The 23,299-nt window shown below is 33.4% G+C and overlaps 1 protein-coding gene across 2 annotated transcripts in view; it reads left to right on the forward strand.

Moving 5' to 3' along the window:
- The first annotated feature begins 2,411 nt into the window (after positions 1 to 2,411).
- Positions 2,412 to 23,299, forward strand: part of DMD (dystrophin) — a 2,399,796-nt gene continuing 2,378,908 nt past the window's right edge. For both annotated transcript variants that reach the window (XM_007493357.3, XM_056797113.1), the window contains exon 1: positions 2,412 to 3,140. In XM_007493357.3, the coding sequence (XP_007493419.2) occupies positions 3,134 to 3,140 (7 nt within the window). In that variant the 5' untranslated portion in view covers positions 2,412 to 3,133. The remainder of the gene's footprint in view (positions 3,141 to 23,299) is intronic.

Raw genomic sequence — 23,299 nt, forward strand, 5'->3', positions numbered from 1 at the left:
GTTTTTATTATATTACATTTAGAAATATGTATTTTTTTCTAAAAGTGAATTGATTGAGTTCAACAGCTAATTAACAGGGAAATGTAGACTTCTGAGGGCTCATGACCTAAAGCATAGAAACTCATTACCCATTACAATGATCAAGGTTAAACCTAAAAGATCAAAGGAAAAAACAGTCACTGTCCTCAAGAAACCCAACTTGTGATGGGAAATGGGTGTTTGAAGCTCAGAGTTGATGCTATGATAGTATAAGAACTAGATCTTTCATGCAGCAGATCCAATAAAAAAAAAACTATCTAAAAATTTGGCAGTAGTATATGATGTGCCTATTTTGAGAGTGAAAAAAAATGGACATTTTTAAAATGAATAGCTCTCTTTTGATTAGAAGACTATGCCATGGAGACATGTCACCAAAATTCACATAAAATAATATCTTCTTTAAGAGAATCTTACATTCATACCAAGTTATATTTCAAATCAGAGGTAGGTTTTGTTGGGAAATTTCCCCCCAGTTGTGATAAAATCATATTTTTTAATTCAGTATATTTTTAATTCACAGATAGGAAGTCACATAATAATAGTTATACTCAAAGTAGATTAAAATAAAGATAGCCTCAGAATCACTGAAATGATTATTCTCATTGCAGCCAATTGTAATACCTAAAGCTTCTAGCATTTTGATACTTATTCATAAGTCTTTGAGCACCATGTCATTATAATTTGACATCCAAAGTAATATTTTCCCCATTACTTAATTGTGACTTTTTGAAGTCATTTTTACCTAATAATATTAGTGTAGTTTGAAATTATATTCTTGGGTGAATGAGCAGCAGGTAAACTTCAAGCTCAAACTTTCTAAATCCTTTCTTTGTAAAAGTGTCTTATCCCAGTGTCTGCTGAAATATAGAATTATGGAGCAAAAAGATAAGGCATGATAGGCCATTTAGTAGGTTTTTGACATAATCTATAAGTATAAAGTGTAATGTTTATTTTCTATAGTTTTTATATAATTAATTTTATATAGTTTTAGTATAATTAATGAATTCCATAATTTTAAATTTATTAATTGGATTTCTTTTAAGCAAACATATCCCTGTTACAATTTGATTCTATGTAGCGGCATGAGAGTATGTATTGACTGGAGTTTTTGGATCTGTTTAAAATTTTTAACTCATTAAAATTTCTTTAAAATATTCATACACACCATATTCATCTTAAATTATTTGATTCATACATGTTGCAAAATCAAGTGATTATTTTGTTAATGATAATTTAACAATAAAATATCTCCATAGATGTGATGAAATTAGATGTTTGTGATATTAATATAAAAACATTTGTGCATCTTGAAATGATTTCAGAATATGTATTTTAGTTACATCAAGAGTTTTTAAATTCTATGAACAACTAAGAGAAAGATACTGACAGTATATATTTCTGGATAAAGAGTTTTATAGATGTCTACTTTGATAGTACATAAAATAATTTTCCTTAAGGGATTAAGAAAAAATGAAGAAAATAAAACAAAGATATGGAAAGGCATACCCAAAACTAAAGCTTTGTCTTACTTATGCCAAAATTATTTCTAGTGAGGAAGACATTGGTATGTTTTCTGTTTGTTGAATTGTGGACATGCTAATATTGATGTATATTGTATCCTTTGTTAGATTTGATAATTTTGGCTTTTAAAGTCAAAAATATCACTCACTCTTGGTAATTTCTCAGCTTGAAAGAGAGGATCATAAAAATCTGGTTATAAAAACCCTTAGAGGCTATTTAGTCCAAATAATAGCTGAACAAGATTTAATTCTACAAACTTACATGAAGGGTTGCTAGCCAGCATCCAATCATTCCTCAAAGATCTACAAAGTGAGAAATTACCTTTGGTTGGATAGTTATAGTTTTCAAGGAGTTCCATCCAATCCCCAGCCCTGTAACGAAGCCCAAATTTGTCTCCATGAAGCATCTGTCCAAATATCCCTTCACTGGGATGGAGAGAGGGGAGGGGCCTCAAAAGAGATTCTGATAGATTTAAGACAGTATTTGAGAGAAGTGAATTTAGAAGTAGATGGTTTGCAATAGGAGTATCTATGAGTATATAGTAAAAATATTAAGTTTGAGGATGAAATCATCGATACCTAAATCCTAGTCTATGGGTACTAATACTTAACTTGAAATTAGGAGACCTGAACTGTAGTCCTCTCCTTGCCACTAAGTGTTTGTGTGACCTTGAATAAGTTACTTGACCTTTCTACCCTTCAATTTCTTTATCCCAAAATGAAGGTGTTGACCTAAGGTCCTTTTCACCTCCAATAATCTGTGTTCTCCTCCCCCCCCCCTTTACCTTTGGGAAAAGATATACAATATAAACCTTAAATTTCTTTATTATAAGAAATTGTCATTTGCTTTTCTTTGAAAGAATGCAAAAAAAAAAAAAAAACTCCTAAGATCTTTATTAGAACTAATGTCATTTGTGAATCGACATGCCCTAAAGACCATTTCCCCCTAGGAAGTAGAGTCGCAAGGAGCTGAACACACCAGAATCATTATTTCCGAAGTGCAATCAGAAGAGTTTCAAGGAAGGGATAGTGTAATCCAGTACGAAGGAGCCCCGGGTTGAAATAAGCATATATAATCGGAGAGGGTAGCCAAAGAACTCCGCTGTCCACGTAATTAGAGAGCACAATGCAAAACCATTGCATCAGCGTGGAGGACAGAATGAACACAGGCAACTGGAAGAGATTTGCAGATAGCCTGCTTTTGAGGCAGGAAGAATGTTCGTTCATTAAACGCAGGCAGGATGCTTGCTGTGGTTCGTGTGTTTGCACTGAGATGTAGGTTCAGTTAGACTGACGTATCAGATAGTCGGAGTGGTTACCACACTGACGATGTAGCAGCTGCATAATAAATGACTGAGAGAATCATGTTAGGCATGCCCACCTAACCTAACTTGAATCATGCGAAAGGGGAGCTGTTGGAATTCAAATAGACTTTCTGGTCCCCAGCAGTCGGCAGTAATAGAATGCTTTCAGGAAGATGACAGAATCAGGGAAAAGATGCTGTTTTGCACTATCTTGATTTGTTACAGCAGCCAACTTATTGGCATGATGGAGTGACAGGAAAAGCAGCTGGCATGGAAGGTAGGATTATTAAAGCTATTACATCATTACGAATACAATTAGGAACTGACCATGACAAAGCATCTGTTAGAACAAGCAGCTGTTGTGGGCTCAGGGTTTGCGGCTTGAGGTCCTCAAACTCTGAAAACAATGTTCCTTTCAGAGAATAGATTTCTAAATTTCATTCTGCTGCGTTAGATTTTGGGGGGGTTGTTTTGCCTCCCATCTTTGGGAAGCGCTTCTGTGATAGAAATCATCATTAGGACATTTTGTAATAAAGTCTCTCCTCAGAGTCTGGAGAGGTCTAGATAAATGATAATAGAAGAAAAACAAAATCCTCAAGGCTTCTACCACTTAGCCAGACTCAAAACAGCGTACTTGCATGAGGATGATTGAAATGTTGGCATATTCAGACAGTGAGAGAAATGAAGATGCATATATAGAATGTTGACATAGGATGAAAAACATTGGAGTGGGTTTCTGTTTGGGAAAAAAAAAAGAGTTTGGCTGTCATTCTTTCTCCTCATCAGTTTCTAGCTCTTGACATTTATTCAGTCGTTCTGTATTATATGAAGAAAATACATCAGTATCTCCTGCAGGGTTTTTCAACAACTCTAGCATCTGTTTCAGCTATTGAACTGTATTCACGTTTTGCCAAGTTGATATCTACCCAGCTGGTCTATCATTTTTCACTTGATTACTGCTCTTAATTTTCCCTGTTTCAGCTTATTTCAGATAGGGCTTTGAAAACTATTAATGAGGAATGACTAAACATGCTCATTTATTTTTTTTAATTAGAATTTCTTTTTATTTGGGTGGGAACAGTAATGAGGTTTTTTCCACCTTATACTACTTCCTTCATTTCTTTTGTAGAAATAAATTTTTCCTTGCAGTATTTTTACTTCTTACTAAACCTTCCTATTGAACTTAAAATACTTTTTTTAAAGGAAGTAGTGGATTTTTAATTTACTCGAGAGATAAACTTGGGGTTCAGAGTGTATTACAAGCTACTATGTTGAATATGAACCTCATTTTCATGTGCCATTTACATTAATTGGCATAAAGATCAGCCGGTAAGTCTATATTGTACTGAGTATAGTGATTTTTTTTTTTCATCACCACTAGGGTAAAAAAAATCCTGAAGCTATTTTTAACTGATGATTCTTTAAAACAGATGTCAGGTAATATTAGTATCGATTGTCCTAAGAAGAAAAAAGTAAGTCTCTTAAGAAACTAGCTGCTATTCCAAAATCACCTAGCATTTTCTCCCATCCTCTTCTAAATATTCTTCATGAGTAACACAGCAAAGTTATTAGTTTTTGAGCTGATCATACTCTTTAAATTATTTTAACATATGCTATTCTTGACAGATGATATTTATTCTTTATAAAATGTTAATATCTCCATTATTTTACCAAATAACACTTCAGGTTGTTATGTAACTTTTCCTCCTGAATGTTAGTCCATGTTTTTCAATTACGTATTTCTTCTGAAGAGTGACTTAAAGTGTCATGTGTTTATTAGTAACATTGAGTAAAATTTGAGGGGTGATTATAGCATTTAGATTTTTCCAAATTACCAATAACTAACTATTTTGAATGAGAAAAGGACTTAGATAAGCACTTTTAACCTTGAAATATCCATGACTTAAGCTGTGGAATGCATATACTCCATCAATACAGGAAAAGAAACACTAAAGCAGACCATATATCTTTGAGATACTAATAGCAAGTAAGTTGCCATAATGCCAACTGAGTTAGTTAATCAGTTACATTACAGCCAGTGCTCTAATCAGACCTCTTTAGATGCTTTTAGATTATCATGTTATACTATTTAATTAATGTAAAGGAAGATAGGGGATCGAGAGTCAAAACTTCACTCACCTGTAGTGGAATTATTCAAGATGTGTTGACAAAAATCAGCTTTATCAAAGATATTTGTGAGAAGATGTATTTGATTTTAGTTCCTTCATTTGACAAATATCAATTTCATCAACAATGCAAATGGCATTTCATAACACTGGTGAGGTGAAAACTCTTATGCCCCACAATTGTTATCTTTATTAGTTATAATAAGAATCCATTCCGTTCCTTGACTCAATAGTTCTTGCTTCTAACATCATCCTTCAGTTACTATTGTTACTTAAAAGCCTTGCCCTTTGGCTGAGATGCTATAATTTAAAATGACCCTTAAACCCATCCACCTAAAACCATTATTTTTACGTCTTGTTTATTTGAGGACTAAAAAGTGATTTTATAGTTTAGCTCATTAATGAATGAAGAGGACACTAGGTGGAGCTAGCAGTTGGTTTTTCAGAGAACTAAAAAAAAACAAAACCTTAGGCTAACACACCTGTAAAGCAGTATCACTTTCATTATAGGCCATATTATAATAATGAAAAATACCAATTGATCTTAGTAGATTTAGAGAAAGTTTAATATTCAAAATGGCTGACTTGTATGGATCCTTCTTTTCCAACTTTCTGTCACTTTCCTTCTACTCAGTTTGAGAAAGAATTCAGATATCATATGAGAAGTTTTTGTGCTTGGAAAGGTAAACTAGCATATAAAGAAAGAAAAGGGGAAGAAAAAGAAGTTGACTATAAAGTTTGGCAGAAGTTTTTAAATCAGAGTTAGCATTTGCCAGATTTTCATGGCCGAGATATCTGTATATATTCTTGCAAAGTTATGCAAAAGCCAGATAAGCTTTGTGGCACTTTTAATTCTATAAAAGTAACTGTTCTATTTTAAGCTCCTATTTTATCAGTGGAATAAAAATAAATTTATGAAAAAGACTCTATAATGGCATACTTAATAAAAATATGATGCAACACATTTTTCTCTCAATTTTCTTCATTGTTCTTGTTAAATATGATTAAATTTTGTTAAATACTACTAAATTTGAGTACCTCATGAATATGTATATTATATACATGCATATGTAAATCCAAGATGTAATAAATAAGGTTGACTTAGAAGTATTTCCAATTATTGATAAAAATAATAATCTTGATCTGAAGCATTGGTTCTGAAGATTTCTCCATGCTTTGGTCAATAGTTGTGTCTGCCCCATCCACATCCCTACTTTTATTCTTCTGTGACTAAGGGAATATACTAACAATGCACTTCCCTGAGGATCCCATGCAGAGTGTACCCAGCAAATAGTAACAGCTAACATTTAAGGGTTATAAAGCTACTTTCTCTCACAAAATCTTGCAAATTAGATAATTCTAGTATTATCACAATTTTACAGATGAACAAACTGAGACTGAGATTACCCAATGTCACATGACTCTTAAAGGCCTGAGCTGGAACTTGTACTCAGACTTCTTTCTGCTCTGTCTGATGTTCTTTTAACATGCTGACTGATTTTATAACACTGAGAAATCAAGGGGAATAGAAACAGTGACTTCTGCCTTGCTAACAAATGTCACGTCTCAGTACTAACCTGCTAAACTGAGATAATGGATCCTGAGAATATGTTTACTGTAATGGAATTTTTATTTCACAGAGACAATAAAGATTTTTAATGAAAAATTTAGGGATTAATGAATATTCTTATGAATGGAAACAAATCATTCTCAAGTACAAACATCTAATATATTATTTGGCCAATACTAACTTCCCAATAAAAATTTGAGCACTTTTTAGGAATATAAAAGTCAACAAGCAAAAAGGTTATTTGAATATGTTTATTCTTTTATATTCCCCTTTCTTCCTTTGTACTCTTGGACATTCTACCTCTGCTTCTCTAATTTTTCTTTCTCAAAAATAAACTCCCTGAAGGCAAGGGATCATATCTATTATTTCTCTGATGCAAAACTTGTTTTTCCTGCCATTGGTAACTTGGGTTCTGAAGGTTATCACAGATTTTATTTTGAGAATGTAGGTTGTATTTGATGACCTTGATTCAAATATTAAATTATTGCAGGTCTCGACCTGGTTAAAATGTGTGGAAGACTCAAATACAAGGCAGTCCCATCTACTACACTCAAAATTTGGCTATTGTGATCAGTTTGGAGATGGGAAAACTGAAATAGTTTCTAAAATTAATGTTGGCAGTAGCTGTTACTAAAAACTATCTCCTGATACAACTCTTTCCTTTTTGATTAATTTAAAAAGGGGTATGTGTAGAGATTATACTGTTGCCCATTGTTACTACCTCTTCTTCTCCTTGTTAGTTTTTCATTGGCTAAGAATAAAATATGTATTATTCTTTCTTTCCTTATCAACAAGTCTTAAGTATTGCCCTAGGATTTGTCATTTGTTCTTGGCAAATGGGTGGTGGTAGAACTAAGGGTCACAGGTATTTTTAGGCAAAACAAATTATTATTATTTAATGAAACATTTCCAGAGAGAATATATAGGCTTCTTTTGTACCATGGGATTTCATTAGGAACCAGGATAATTGAAAAGGCTAAAAGCATTGCAAGCTAATAGTCCCTAGAATTTCTTTGTAGAAAAATGACAGGCAGATATTTCCTCCATTTACTACTACTTTCCCCAGATTTGGCTTTGATTCCCCTCTATCTCCCAACTCCCACTATTCTGTTTGAGTTTGTTGTGTTATGATGAGATACTGCTGTTTAAGGTCAAGGATTCAGAGAATATTAGATTTAAGTTAAATAGCAGCTGAGGTCTTGCACACAGATGGAGCAGCTCAGGACTCAGACAGACACAAAAGAGGCCCCAAATGATCAAAATGGAAGTCAATATTTTCCCCTCATATTTTTCATCCCACTCCCACTTATCTAAACTGGGAGATTTTGTCAACTGAATGATCATTTCTGATAATACAAGAACTTTATAAATCATTTATTTATATGCAATAAACTACTTTTACTAAACCCTGTAGTTTCCTGGAATTCTATACTTACTGAAAACAAGTTACTTAGTTTGCTGAGGCTAATCTCTTATGTAGATCTTCTCTGGATAGTGAAATTCCATAAAAATGTGAGACAGTAGGGTCAGAAAGCAAAGGACAATCACTCCTAACTGTATTTCTTAAACTTAAAAAAAAAAACATAAATACTCTCCAAGGAGTACCTACAGTGCAGATAAAGGTAGGTATCTATATGTTTTATAATTCAAAAAGGCCAAATGAGTTTATTTCTCAAGTATTCACCTGCCACAACATTCTAACTATTATATTGGGTCCTCCAAAAAGATAGCTCTGTTAAATCAGACTCTGGAAGAACTAGGACATGGAAGTCTGCTAGGAATAGGTATATAAATAGTATATATTAGACATAAAAGTTTGGTGATGACAGGTTTCCCTGCAAGGAGGGAGAGGGTAGTAATATTTCTTTCAAATAGTATAGAAAATCATGAACACTAATTTAAAGGACCTTACATTTACCAGCATAAAACATTAAATTAAATATCCTCTTTTTTCTATAATTACAGACCCAAAGTTATTCTGTTTTGTTTTGTTTTGTTTTCTCATGGGAGGGGACATCCTTTTTGCTCACCAGTTGCCCTGGAAATAGCAGAAAGACCGATTGGATTCTTACTTCATTTCCATGAGGATGCTACTGAGCAGCTCTCTTGTGCTGACTGTCTCTATGGTAACAGATACAAGACTGAAGGGTCTGAAGGAAATTCTTCCTATTGGCTTAGAAATAAGGAGAGAACAGGGAGACTTACTGAAGAAGAACAAAAAAAAATACTAAACGGAGGCAGAAGAGGCAACTGAGAAGATAACTATCCATGAGGATGCCTTTTCTTTTTGTAGAAATAATTTCCATTCCATCTTAATCCACTTTAGACTGAAATAAAATCCAACACATACAACTGGAAGAAAATGAGTTCTGTTGTCAACTAGCTAGCCCATTCTGTATAATTTTAGGCACAAAGAGATTTTTCCTTACTTGTTTTTCTTTTTGTAACAAAGCAGAAAATTGCTTCTTGCTTCAAATTGATAGCAGCACCTCTGTAATCCTGGCAAATTTAGTTCTTGCTATCCCTATCACAGACCTTGATCTTTTAAATGATTTTTTTTCCTGTAACCAAGAAAGGAATAGTGAGCCCTTGGTGGCATTCATTAGATGCACTGCATTTCCAGGTTAGTACCATAATATGCTGATCTCTATAAGACATACTATTTGTGTGCTTTCCACCCAAGGAATTTGCATTATAAGAAAAACTGTCTAGTTTGGTTGTGATATCCAAATTTTCTACAGATGTTGGCATAACTGACAGATTTTTTTGTCCTCCACAGTAAAATTGTATTTATTATTTACATGATTAGTGTTTGGTGTTTCCTTCCCATTTTTTCTCATAGATTTAAAAGTCTTTCCAAGTAGTACCTTTTAAACTTTTTCTTTTGGTCTCTCTACCTTGTTCTCTCTAATATGTGGAATCTTTTTTTAAAGTCAGTTATCTGTGGAAAGAAGGTGTAAGACAATCATCTTTTTGCTTTAAAATATTCAAAACATGTTCATAACACTTTACCTGAGGAACAAGTACTTTCAAAACATTGACTTCTCATGATAGGAAGAATGTTCAGTTATCTCTTTACAGCTATAAATGTGGGAAAAGGAAAGCAGTCTTATAGCAAAAAAAGGGGGAAAAAGTAGATTCTGTATTATTTTTTGAAATTTCCTAGCCTCACTCATGTTTTCAGAATTATTCTTTCTATGCTTCATATTAGAGTCAAGGAAATAAAACACTAAGAATAGCAAGTCAGTTCAAAGATAGAACTACAGTCTGTCTGGTTTTGAAATATGCTGAGCATTTCTCAGTTAAATACTCAAAAGTAAAAAGAAGAAAGGAGAAATGAATGAATGAATAAGGGTTTTTCCTCTCATATCTTATATATATATATATGTTATACATGTATTAATTTTCATTAAAATGTTGCAGTGCTTTAGATGCTTGAGAAAAGTTTTTATCCTCCTTTAAAATTACATCGGGACAAAATGATTCACAGACACATGCATTTAACATGTACTTTATGCTAAAGTGCTAGAATAGTTCTACACTCTCAGCCCTATAGATCTAAATTGTAGAGAGAGTTATTAATGAAACACTTTTATGAAATTAATCTAGTCAAATTAGAGGTTTGGTTTTATTAACAGATCAGGATAATACATAATTTATAATATTTTGGAAGTTGCATGAGAGAATGTGGATGTTAGAAGTGAGTGATTCTACTTTTTAAAAAATATTTTTAAATGCCAGCAAATGTGCTTCTTTAGCTATTTATGTATGCTGTTGGGGAAATCAATGGGTAACTGACATGGATTGTTACAATTACAACTCAGGTTTCTCAGGATATTCAGTGCTGATCTAAGGTATATGGAAAATACAACACAATTATATTCTGGAACTAATTAATTCATTGCTTCTTCAGACTGTATGATTATTTGCCAGTCCACAATTTGTTCCAAGTGTAAAGTCCTTCTAAACAACTCTATCTAACAGTATTGTCATTTAGGTGAAACAGAATCAGTTAAAAAATTAAAATATTATTTAAAAGATGAAAATTCACAACCCAACATAGAACCCAGAGCGTAACATTTTGGTTGAGGGATTACAGGAAATATGAGGTATTGAAAAGTTACAGGACCTATGGCAACTGTAACTTCTTGAAAAGGTTTACTTTAAAAAGAGTATCATTAAAATGATTTTAAAGCTGATTTACTTTTAATGAAAGTGATTGAAGCCCCAAATAAAAAGCAATAATGAAAACTTAAGCAATAATGTTATGTAGTGACTAGAGAAAAAGTCCTGGAGACAAGAAGACCCAGACTTAGGTTAAAATCATATATTTGATATATATTAGTTGTGTCACTGTGGTCAAGTCACTTTACACACTGGACCTGGAGTCAGGAGGTGATCAAGACATGTTCTACCACTGTCATTTCTACTAACTGGCTGTATGAGCTTGTCCAAGTCACTGGGCTTCAGTATTTTCCTCTATAAAGTGGAAGAGATGATTTAGATGATCCTTAAGATTTCATCTAGCTCTGGATCCTATAATTATTTTTCTATAAATTTCTCTTTATCTAGAAAAAAAAACAATTTACTTTTCCCACAATTCTTTTTGATTAGCTACCAGATAGTTAAAGAAGAAAAGTTTAACTCTCTTAAACTTATAGAATTCATGTACATGAATTCTATCTAGCTCTGTTATTACCCTTAATTTTTCAGCTTTTTTATGGGGAGGGGGATGCTGCTTACTAAGCAAGAGTTATAACCATCAGCTGTCTGTGGGTGATAGATCTTGAATGAATCCAGGAAATTGTATTCCAACTTGATAGGGTAAGATGAGGGTATTGAGGAAAGAGATATCTTATTTTAAGAGAGAAAAAGACCAATTATTGTTTCTTGGTCTCTAAAAAAAGATGACCTTTGGGGGTAGGAAATAGGGATCTCTTTTTGAAATTTAAAAATTATCTTCCTAAAAGAAATAAATGAGGATTAAAAAATAACCAGCTCAGAGATGAATTACTTTACCTTATGGCAAGAAAATCCCTATAAGTACTTTTTTTTCCTTTTAACTACTAAATTTTTTCTTATTCCTCAACTCATTCCAAAGAAACTTTGATCATCCTGTGGGTGGTATATATAATGTTTCCAGAAAAGTGAGTATTATTTTATTTCACATAATTACCATGATAGTACTCCCATCTTTTTCCTTTTCATTTAACCACACACTTAATGTCATTATCTATTTGCTGTTAGTTGTTAAGAGACAGACCTGTAAACTGTGTCTCTGCATACCTGCACACATATGCAAAGTTTAATTCACTCTAAATTAAAGCCATTTGGCTTGGGATGGGGAAGTTTTTTTGTCAAAGAATTTAAGTCTGTTATAAGAAAAAATGACTAGCCAACATCATAATTAATTATGCAAATGTTATTTTTCACATAACCTAACAAGCTAATGGAGGGAACATTTGAACAAAGTATAATTCTCAAATAGCAGTAAGGATGGACTGTTTCAAATAAGTATTCAGTTTTCAATTTCAATTTCATTGAATTAGTGGCATATTTCCTACATGGAAAACTAGATTATTTGATTTCTTTCCTGAGTTTCAGAGTAAGTTTAATTAAAGATACAGTCTAGAAGCTCTGCTAATTTATAAAATATAATCTTGTATGAAGGATATCTACTGCTAAGATAAATGAATTGCAGTCTTGTGAGGCACAAATGATGTTCCTGTTTAAATAAGATGAAATCTATATGTATATACATATATAAATATTTTGTGTGTGAATATGTTCTATATGTAAATTCCATCCATGTTTCAATTCATCTGTCTATTATCTGACAGATAAAAATAGACTAACTTCAGTACAAATAAAATAATTACAAATACATATATGTAGATATACATACTTATTTATCCATATCTATGCATTCACATTCCCTTCCATACATATAGGAAAAGAAACTTAATTATTAAAATTTATGGATTGCCTTTGACCAAAATTTTTTGAAGGTTTTATTTTTCCCTAAAGTTAAGCAATTTAGTCACTTTAAAAGCAATTAGAGCTTTTAATCTTTTCAGATATGTAGCACTTTATCTCTAACACCTCTTTTTATATAGTAGTATTTATTATACTTCTGTGTCATGTTTTATTCTTCTACTAGAGTGCAAACTCTATTATGGAATCAAACCATTTGAGAGGTCAAAAATATCACTGGAGTCATCCAATCCATCTCCATACATGAAATGAACTCATAGTGTCTTCTAGTCTCTTGTTGAAGACCTCCAAAGAAGGACAAATGAACCTGTTCCATTTTTTGAATGACATGTTCTATTGACTTGATATTATTTGGGTGATCCTTTTATAACTTTTGCACATTCCTCCTGATTGTGCCTTCTACATTTTAAAAATTAAAATTATATCTCAAATAATAAAAATATTATAGTTTTGTGGGTTTATTAAATGATCATTAGAAATCAAGGAATAAAGAGGATGCAAAAAAAAAAAAAAACACGTGCCCATGGCTGGTTAGCCATTTTCAAAATCTCCATTCACCATCATCACTGCTGATTTCTGTATCATGCCCAAAAAGAGGATGTGGGAGGAGTTAACTCCAGTTAAATACCAATAATGTGATCCTGCCAATGTAGAGACATATGAGAGATTAAAGGGAATTTTAGGAAATTCTAAGGACTTCTGTGGAATGAAGTCAGAGGTTCAAAATCTTCATTTATACAATATCCAACAGAACAAACTTAATCTCTCTTCCATTTGACACCCTTAATATACTAGGAGACAGCTATCAAGTCTTCTTACTCTTCTCTTGTCCAGATAAAACATTCCCAGTTTATTCAACTCATAACTGTATATATTGTACTCTTGGTCACCCATTGTCCTGGTTTCCTGTCTATTAACAGGTTTTCAATGTCCATCTTATACCATAGAACATGAAACTGAATATGGCACTCATGAAGAGGCTTGATGAGTGTAGAATATAATAGGTCTTTCACCTCCCTATTCCTGAAAGCTATACTGTACATAATGCAACCCAAGTTTCCATTGTCATTTTTGGATTTCACATCACACTGCTGAGACATATTGAACTTGGAGTCTCCTATTACCTCCATATCTTTTTAAAAAAAGCCTTATCTCTGTCCATTTCTCTCCTATCTCATATGTGAGGTTGATTTTTTTTCATTTCATTTTAACCAAATAAAAGATTTCTCATCTCTCTTCATTACATTTATTTTAATGATACTGAGTCTAACAATCTAATTTTTCAATATCTCTTGAATCCTGAGTATCTTTCCCTTTGTTTCAACCTCTCCTTCCCAACTTCTTTCATTTGCAGATTTGATAAGCATACCATCTATGACTGGATTGAAGTCATTGATAAAAATATTAGATTTCCTAAGGTCAAGGATCCTTAGATTAAGACACAAGAGTCTTCTTGCAATGTCAAACAGGTTCCACATCCATCTGATTGTGGTCTCATTTAAACCACATCTTTTCATCTTTTCTACAAAAATAAAATTAGATACTTTAGCAAAGCCTTTGCTAAAATTTAAATGAAAGATATATAACCATAGCACTCTGACTAGTTTAAAAGAAGGGTGATGAGGGGAGAAAATAAGTATTTACATAGTGTTTACTATCTGTTAAGTGAATAATAAATGTTCAGCCATGAGTATGATAGTGGTTAAGTACTGATCTATGATGTTATTGAGGAAATGAGGACTATCAATCCATACTTTATGGTTTCTGTAAATAGCCTATTAACTTCATTTTAAAAGAAAATGTTATCTACATTTTATTGCACTTTTATTTATTTTGTTAAATATTTCCTAGTTACATTTTAATGTGATTTGGCAGTGTTGTCCAGCCCTTGGGCTCTATATTTGACACCTCTCGCCTAGAATACAGAGATTTTCAATGTTTTGCCCAGGTTCACAAAGCTAATATATGTTAGATACGGCACTTGACCCCTAGCTTTGAAGCCAGCTTTTTTATTCACTACCTCACATTGCTTCTGGTTTAGTGGGCTTGCCAAGAAAGAAATCAGGTTAGTCTGCATCACCTGTTCTTGATGAAGCTATGCAGAATTGTTATAATCACACATTCCTTGGACATGGTTGAACATACTTATTATCTCATTTCCTAGTAGGGGCAGAAGAAAACAGATGGTTTGAACTCAGAAGTTCAGAGATATAAAAAACGAAAGCTTAACTGGTGTCCTCACTAAGACTAGCACTAATATCATGAGCTCCTGGGAGCAGAGGTATGCCTGGCCCTTAAAGAGGAATAAAGCATCCCAGTTAGAAAAAACGGAGCTGTATAAAGTTTCAGTAATGATCTATATTAGGATGGAATAGAGGGCAGTTAGGTGGTCAGTGGATAGACAATTGGTCCTGGAGTCAGGAATACCTGCATTTCAATATGGCCTCAGACACTTACTATCTCTGTGATCCTGGGCAAGTCACTGAAGCCACGTTTGCCCCAGGCTCCTCGTCTATAAAACAGTTATAATAATAGCCTCTAGTTCTTAGAGTGGTTGTAAGGATCAAATAAGAGAATCATTGAAAAGTACTTAGCACAGTGCCTAGAATGAAGTAAGTTGTGTATATACACACATATATATATATATGTATATATATATATATATATATATGAGACCCAACAAATAGCTAGGTAGTTGTATAGAAAGATATTGAAATAAATAGATGGAACTTCATTTTCTGTTTGTCAGCTATCTCTTTAATGATATGTTCAAGAATTTCTCCAAGATTTTAAGAGAAACTGACAGTTCCCCATTTGGGAAATTTGGATGTTTGTATGCCAATCTTCCATGAACTTTCACTTATTGCCAACAGTGGTGCAGCAATTGCTTCTACCAATTCTTTCAGATTCTGAGGATGTGCCCCATCTGGCTAAGTGACTAATTCATTAAAGTAGCTAGATACTTTCTTATAATATCCTTACCTTTCTATATTATCTACTTCTTGTTAGACATTTTTTTCTATTTGCTATGTAAAGGTCATTCTCTTTAGAGAGAAAACAGAAACAAAATAAATATAAAGTAGCTAACAATTTGTACAATAAAAACACCATAAAGATAAATTCTTTAAAGACCCAAGGACACTAAACAATTCAATGACCAACCAGTACTTCAGGAGACCAATCTTGAAACCTACCATCTATCCCTTGACTATGAGTTGATGAATTCAAAATGTAAATTGAAGCATATGCTTCTTCTATATGGAGATTTATAATGCTAAACCATGCATCTTTCTTACAAGTGGTTTGTTTTTCAATGAGTCAGGAGAGTTGAAAATGAGATACGAATAGAATTCTTCAAAAAATGAAAAAGAAAAGAAAGTCTAGAGAGAAACTGAAACATTTCTCTAATGCACAGGATGTAATAGAAGAAAGACTACAAGTTATCACAGACAAGCATGACAACTTTGAAAGTTCCATGTTGAGTTTATGATATATTTAAAAATAAAAGCAAGCTCTACATAATAGAGATCACAGTTTTATGTCTATGCATATATATGGAATAAGAAATATATATATATATATATATATATATAATATTACTGTTCTGCATGCATATAGAAGTTTATTTGGTGTTTGAATTCACAATAAAAATTAAATTCAAAAATAAAGACTATGCTTTATCTGTGTGGTCAGTTATATTCAACTTGTCCACCCCAAGTAAATGCAGATCTTCTTTGATCTTCATTAAGTTTCCTTTCTCCTGATAGATCCTTTAAAAAAAAAAAAAAACCTTGCTTTCTATTTTAGTAAGAACTCTAAGACAGAAGGAGAAGCCTTAGACAAATGAGGTTAAAGTGCCTTGCCCAAGCTCAAATAGCTAAGAAGTGCCTGAGGACAAATTTGAACCCAAATTCTTCTAACATCTGAACCAGGTCTTTGTCCACTGAGCCACCTAGCTGAACTCTCCCAATAGATCTTAAAAACCCCACTCTTAGCTTTAGCATTCCTGACTCTTCTTATATCAGATTCTTTTATTTATCTTGATTACCTGACCTTGCATCCCATCTTCTGTAATTTTTTAAATTAAGTTAGTGACTAAATTCCCCATATACTATAATCAGTTCCTTCAGATGAATGCAATTTCCCCCTTCTCATTGGAATTTTTCCTTTAATAGCTCCAAAACTTCTTTCTTGAGCACTTCCCTTCTCCTATAGTCTAAAATCTTCTGAATCAATTAGTCCTTAGGAGCCTACATTTTCCCCTCATATTCGAATGTCTTTATTTTAATTTTTTCCAGATTACATGTCAACACAATTTTCAATAATAGTTTTCTATAAATTTTAATCTATTTTTTTCTTCCTGCCTTTGCTTCCTCCCTTTACTCCTTCCTCAAGACAGCAGGTAATATGATTTAGGTTTTAATTGTTTTATTATACCATACATATTTCTATATTCATCCTGTTGTTATAAGGATCCTACTTATCTATCCTCTGAATACTTTTAAATATTTCCCCAAAATCAATGATACACATCATCCTCTTTCAAGATTTTCTTTCCTTCTTCATCACAAACTCTAGAATTGAGTATTAATTTTCTTTCTGTGGGTTTTTGACAAAATAATAGTGTATGGATACACAGAGAACTCATTGACTAAGTTGGATTTTTTTAAAAATATGTACCGAACCTCAAATCACAAGAAAGGGCCAGAATAATAAACCAAAATAATGTGTTATGCAGATTTACTATATGGATAACTAAAATAAGCTGGGAGTTTAAAGTTCAAACAAACACTGAAACACAAGCAATATGCAAACTTACGCTGTATTAAGAAAGAAATGTTCAGAGCAATGACTGCATTTCAGGAAGGATATCAAAGTCTCAAAATCATTCAGAAGGTAGGTTTAAATGAGGAGCTAAGGGGCCTGAAGTCACATTCATAAGAACCCCTGTTGAAGGATAGACGATTGCATAGCCTGAAATAGAGAAGACTCAATTTTGTTCAAGCGTTTGAAGGGCTGTCATACAGACAAGGGATTGGATATGTTCTGCTTGGGACATGTACCACCCCAGAAGGTAAAACTAAGAACAAAGGGTAGAAATTTTCTAGCTTGCTGAAGAAATACTTAATATCCAAATGCATCTATGATTTCACTTATTTGGATGGTCCTTCCATGAGTGCACATTGAAAGACATTTTTTCATGTGGGGGACTCCTATCCATGTGTTCTAAGGAAGAAGCCCACCTAACAGCTGGACACCATTCTTATTTTCTCTTGGCCTCTTTGGCATACTGGTGGAGCATTCTGATTGCTGACTAGTCGTCCTTTCTTCCTATGAGTATTGCTTTGTCTCTAACTCCAGACATGGAATAGCCTGCTTTGGGAGTTCATGGATTTTCCCTCACCAGAGGTTTTCAAATGAAGACTGGATGACCACTTACTGGGAATATGTATAGGAGATGGTTGACCAGATAGAAGTTGTACTAGACAGCCTCTAAGGAATCTTTTAAGTCTAAGGTTCTGTAAATGTATTAATAGCCTATCTAAAAAGAAAAACCTTAAATTTAATCTGAGAATTCATTCTATTACTCATTGAAAGGGAACTTCAGGATTGTTAATTATGAGAGATGTGCTATAATTGAATAAAAATAGAAATCTGATTCAGGAAAAATAAGACAAGGATCTATCTATTCATAGGTATATAAAATATTTTTGTGGATACATTTTTAATACATTCACAATGGATACTTCTGCATTGTACTTACCATAAAGAAGAAAGGAAGAGAGAAGAGTAGGTTGGATTATTAATTTAGGGACAATATTTAAACCCCAACTCTGCCACTTTAGTATGTGTGACCTTGAATAAGTTGTATGAGTTCTCTGTGTCTCTATTGCTTGATCTTTGCAAGCAGGAGCTGGACTAGATCATTTCAAAGTTTATTCCAGCTCTCAGCCCATGGCTATAAAGTTGGGTTATGTGATTGTTATTCATTTTAGATTTCATGAGAAGGGCATTTGAAATTGAAAAATACAAAATTAGGAACATTTTGCACATTTCTTAAAGCCTTAATCTTGTAGATATGTAAGGAGAAACTAAGAATAAAATCACTTCAGACAAATCATGTATTTACCTCTCACTTAGAGAAGAAATAGAGTACTTTTAATAAATTTCTTAAATTGTTTAAGCATCCTTTTTGTGACCAAGGGAATTTCTGAGATCTACAGTGCCAGTATGAGCATTTCTAAGAAAATATTACTGCTTTATCATAACTAGAATGCCACAAGTTTTTTTTTTCCTTCTGTGACTCTGAGAGTGCCCGAGGACAGATTAATGATCATATAAAAAGCTTCAAGAATCAAGGATGCTTTGAATCTCAAAATAGAAATCAAGCATTTTTAAATGGAATCTGAGATCCTGCACAGTATTTCTAGATTCCTAGTTTATTTTAAAGAGATGTACCTAAATAAATTGTTTCCAGTGACCCAAGTGAAGAGTGATAGCCTTTTCATGGTTGTTTCTATGCATGATGTATACTGCTTTATTTTCAGAGCAGCTGATTGTGTCCCGATGAAGACGGCTGGCTATCTTTTTTTTCTAGTGATATAAAAAGGTGGGAGGAGAAGGAGTGACTGCTGAAACTCTCAAAGAAAACCTGAAATGGCATGCATAGTTTATTTGCTACATCAACCTGCTTTGTATGCTGCTGTCATCCTTTCTGATGTTGTGCAAGATTAGATTCAGTCAGTGCAAGACAGCAGAGGGGAAGGTAGGATGGCGTCACTGGGAACTTCAGCCACCACAGTGCCTTCTTTGTCAGAGACTATTGAGCCAGAGGACAGAGGGTGACCACAATGTGTATATCAGGGCACCAGTTTTTCTCTAAGCATTTGAGAGCAGATTCTTCTGAGACATGTGTCCAGCTCACCAATCTACTGTTTCTAGAATCATTTTGCAGAATCATTTTTAGCTTAGCCTGATTACCTGATACATTTTCCCTGGAGATTTATTCTTCTTCTCTTCCTATTCACTCCTCTTTTTGCCTCTCCTATTCTCAAACAACTCTGTCTAAGGAAGAATGTTTGTTCCACGTCTCCAATTCAATTTCAGGCAATTAGCTTCAGTTCTCATGGAATCATAGGCTAGAGGAAGTGAATATTAAGGTAACTCTTCCTTTTGCTTTTAAGTGTGCAACTTCAAGTAAACAATTTCATAACACACTAGAGTACTTTCCTTTTTGTGTCTGCAAACACAATTAGGACATTTAGTTTGCTTTGGCTTCAGCTGAAGTCAAAGGATTTCCCAGGAGTGTTATTAGAGGCTTTCATTTATTTTGCTCTCTACTTTGGAAACTTGTAGTTGTTCTTATCTTCTTGTTGAGACTTCTTTCCTCTTTTCAAGATGATTAGAAAAGAGATTTTTCATTTCTTCTGCTGTATCCTATACTGGTGTTCATAAGACTTTAGAGATTTGATTTAACTTCAATAAAGGTGGTGATGTCTGAAATAGAGGCTAAAGTTCTCTCATTTTCCTTGTAGCATGTGGTATAGAATAGATGACTTGTGTTAAAGCCCATAAGATTTCAGTTCAGGTCCTAGATATTATACATTCTAACCGTGTGACTGGCAGCTCCATGGTACAGTGGCAAGGGTGCTATGTCTGGAGGCAGGAACACACCTCCCTGAGTTCAAATTTGACCTCAAGACACTAACTAGTTGTGTGACCCTGGGCAAGTCACATAACCCTATTTGCCTCAGTTTCCTCATCTGTAAAATAAGCTGGAAAAGAAAATGGCAAAATACTCGAAACATCTTTGCCAAGAAAACCCCAAATGGGGTCACAAAGAGTTAGACATGACTGAAAAATAAGTCATGTGATGATGGCAAGTCAGTTATATTCTCTGTACTCACAAAGATCTCTAATACATGTTGTTGATCTTCATTCATCATAAGAATTCCCTTACTGGAGATTGCCTACTGAGATGAAATCACAGGTGTTATTCTACTCCCTTCTCCTTTGCAAAGATAAAAATTTAAATTGAAAAATTAATCCATAAATATTTTTATATTGCAAATTATGTTTTTTGTTAGCAATTTTGCCTTAAGACAAATGTATTTGCTCCCGAGACCCAGCATTTCCTGAGGAAATCTAGTCATATGGTGATGGTTTCAGATATTATCTTAGAAGATAATCTAACATTTTCATTTTTATGCCATATGTTCATTTCAGTAAAATACTTAGACAGATATTGTTACATTAACTTCTATAAGCAAGGAACTGGCCACAAAGACCCAAGAGTGTGTATTTATTCCAAACTTGAAAACTGAAGAAATTAACTTGAGATCAGCCATCAGAGGGCAAGATGGGGTTTTTCATGGGCAACTATAGCTAGAATTGGAGGAACTCCAGGGTGAATAGAGGAAGGATGAAGGAAAGGGTAATATAATCCATGACCACAGTCTGCTCATGGCAGCCTTCATCAACCATCAATAAGATGGCTTCTAAATGGACCAGTGGAGAAATATTTGACCAAATTTTATCACTTATGCTCATTCAAGTAGCAGGAGTGCTGAAAGAAAAAAAAATACAGACTCAAAGAGTAGTAGTCTTTGCCATGACCCTACTTTGTTTGTTTGTTAATTCAGCTGAAGAATACATTTGCAGGATTTCTCATAAGTGTCTGTGGTGTTGACAATCCTTTTTGTTCCTGTTTTGCCATTTGAGAACAAAATGGGAGACATAAAGAAAAGCATAACAGTGACTTCAAAACCCAGCACAATGTTAAAGAGTTGTGTTCTCTAAGTAGGAGTAGAAACACAAGCTAGTTCATACTTCTATTTCAAAGTGCATAATTACCACATGTAATTTTAAAAATAAATATGTCCCATATGCAGGAAATATTAATCTAGTAATGGGTTAAATATATTTCTTGAATTGATATGGTAATATTAACCATGTTTCAAGATATGGCAGTATAAGAGAGTTTTTTGAAAATTGCATTTGTTACCCTGAAAAGGCTATAGCTCTCTAAACCTGAGAGTATCTACAAAATTGAAATGGTCAAAAACTTAAGGGAAAACAACCATGGGAAGAAGAATTCTAAAAACAATCTCTTATATGGATAATTCACGTTCATTTGATCTTTTGGTTAAAGAAAAGCTAAGATCTCAAAGGTAAATTTGGTTTCTAGTTTGTTTTATTTCTGACTGCTTTTTGTGACCCCCCCAAAAGGAAAGGTAAAGAATACACCTGTAAACCAAAAACATACTTCAGTTGGGTCTCCCCCATATAAAATCTGTTATGTTCCAAGTTTTTAGAGTTAAAGATAAACATCATTGTAGCAGATGGATGTGTAGGTGTTTTACTGCATTGATGGACTGAGTTTGGGATGCAGCTTGACAGTTGCTGTTGAAATTTGGATTTCATAGCATTTTCACAGAAAATTGTACCGTGGTGTTCTTCAGTCTTTGTTTTAGAGAAATGCAGCAGTCTGTTGGTAGAAGGTTCTTGTTGGGATCCTTCTGATGTGTTTTATTTTGTTTTTTAAGGTTTTAAAAGTAGATTTGCATACTAGTCAATTAATAAGAAGTCACTTTAATTCATGGACCAGATTCTAATAGACAGCTGACATTTGCTTCTTGTTCCAAGTGACATGATAGATACAGAAGAAATCTTTCCATCTCTCTCCCTATGATGATTTGGTCTGAAATCTAAACGAACCATATCTAATTCAATTCTTTAACCCTAGCATTTGGCACAACACCTGTGATCCAAGTGCAATATGCAATTTGGCACAATTTGGCACAGTGGTTGGGCTTCACTCATATCATTCAAGAGGATGATTGAAGATAGTGAAAGGTTTGGGGAAGCAATTGTTTTCTGTACAAGCATCTTCCCATACCTTGTAGGGGTGGGGAATAACTAGCACTAAATCATTTTAAGTTTACTTAAATATAGTACTCAATATTTGAAGACATTCATGTCAAAGATACTGCTTGCTATTTTCAAATGTGTACATTATCCCTTCTGTTGCACTTGGACATTATTGAAGCTTGACCTGCACAGTACTGAATCATTCTTGATTGAGCTTCATGTTTTCTCTTTCTGGAAATGTTTGTGTATCTAAGAAGTCTCAAAACCTCTGGTTACACAATATCTCCATTTATATGCTGTATAGAAATTGAACTATAAGTTCCATAAGCATCATAAAACTAAAAGAAGTAATTTACTTTATCTAAAGGTGTGACACAGAATAGAATGGCTTGTAAAGACTTTTTTTGGTATATAGTCAGTAACAGGTCCATTCTCTGTTTTCCCATACACTTCTTATATCACATCATTTCCCTTTTCTTCTTGTGTTCTTTTTTATCACCTCACCTTTTTCTTCTGTTTCTTGTTTTTCCCTTTTAATTTAACTATCCTTTCTCAACTAACATAATTTTCTGCCTTTATCAAATTATGAGGATTTGTATCAGTATTTGTAATTTTGGTCATTTTCTGTGTATCTGACAAGACTATCAGCCCTTAATAGTCTTTTAAATAATTTTTAAACTTTTAAGTTATTTATTTTAACTTTTAAATGCATATATTCTTTTTAAATGTTTTTAATTTTTTAATTTTTCCAGATCACATATCATTGCAATTTTTAATAATTGTTTCCTTACATTTTCTGATCCATGTTTGCTCCCTCTCTCCCAACTCTCACCCTCCTCAAGACAGCAGGTAATGTGATATAACTTATATATGCGT

Source organism: Monodelphis domestica, chromosome 4 (assembly GCF_027887165.1).
Source record: "Monodelphis domestica isolate mMonDom1 chromosome 4, mMonDom1.pri, whole genome shotgun sequence".
NCBI lineage: Eukaryota > Metazoa > Chordata > Mammalia > Didelphimorphia > Didelphidae > Monodelphis > Monodelphis domestica.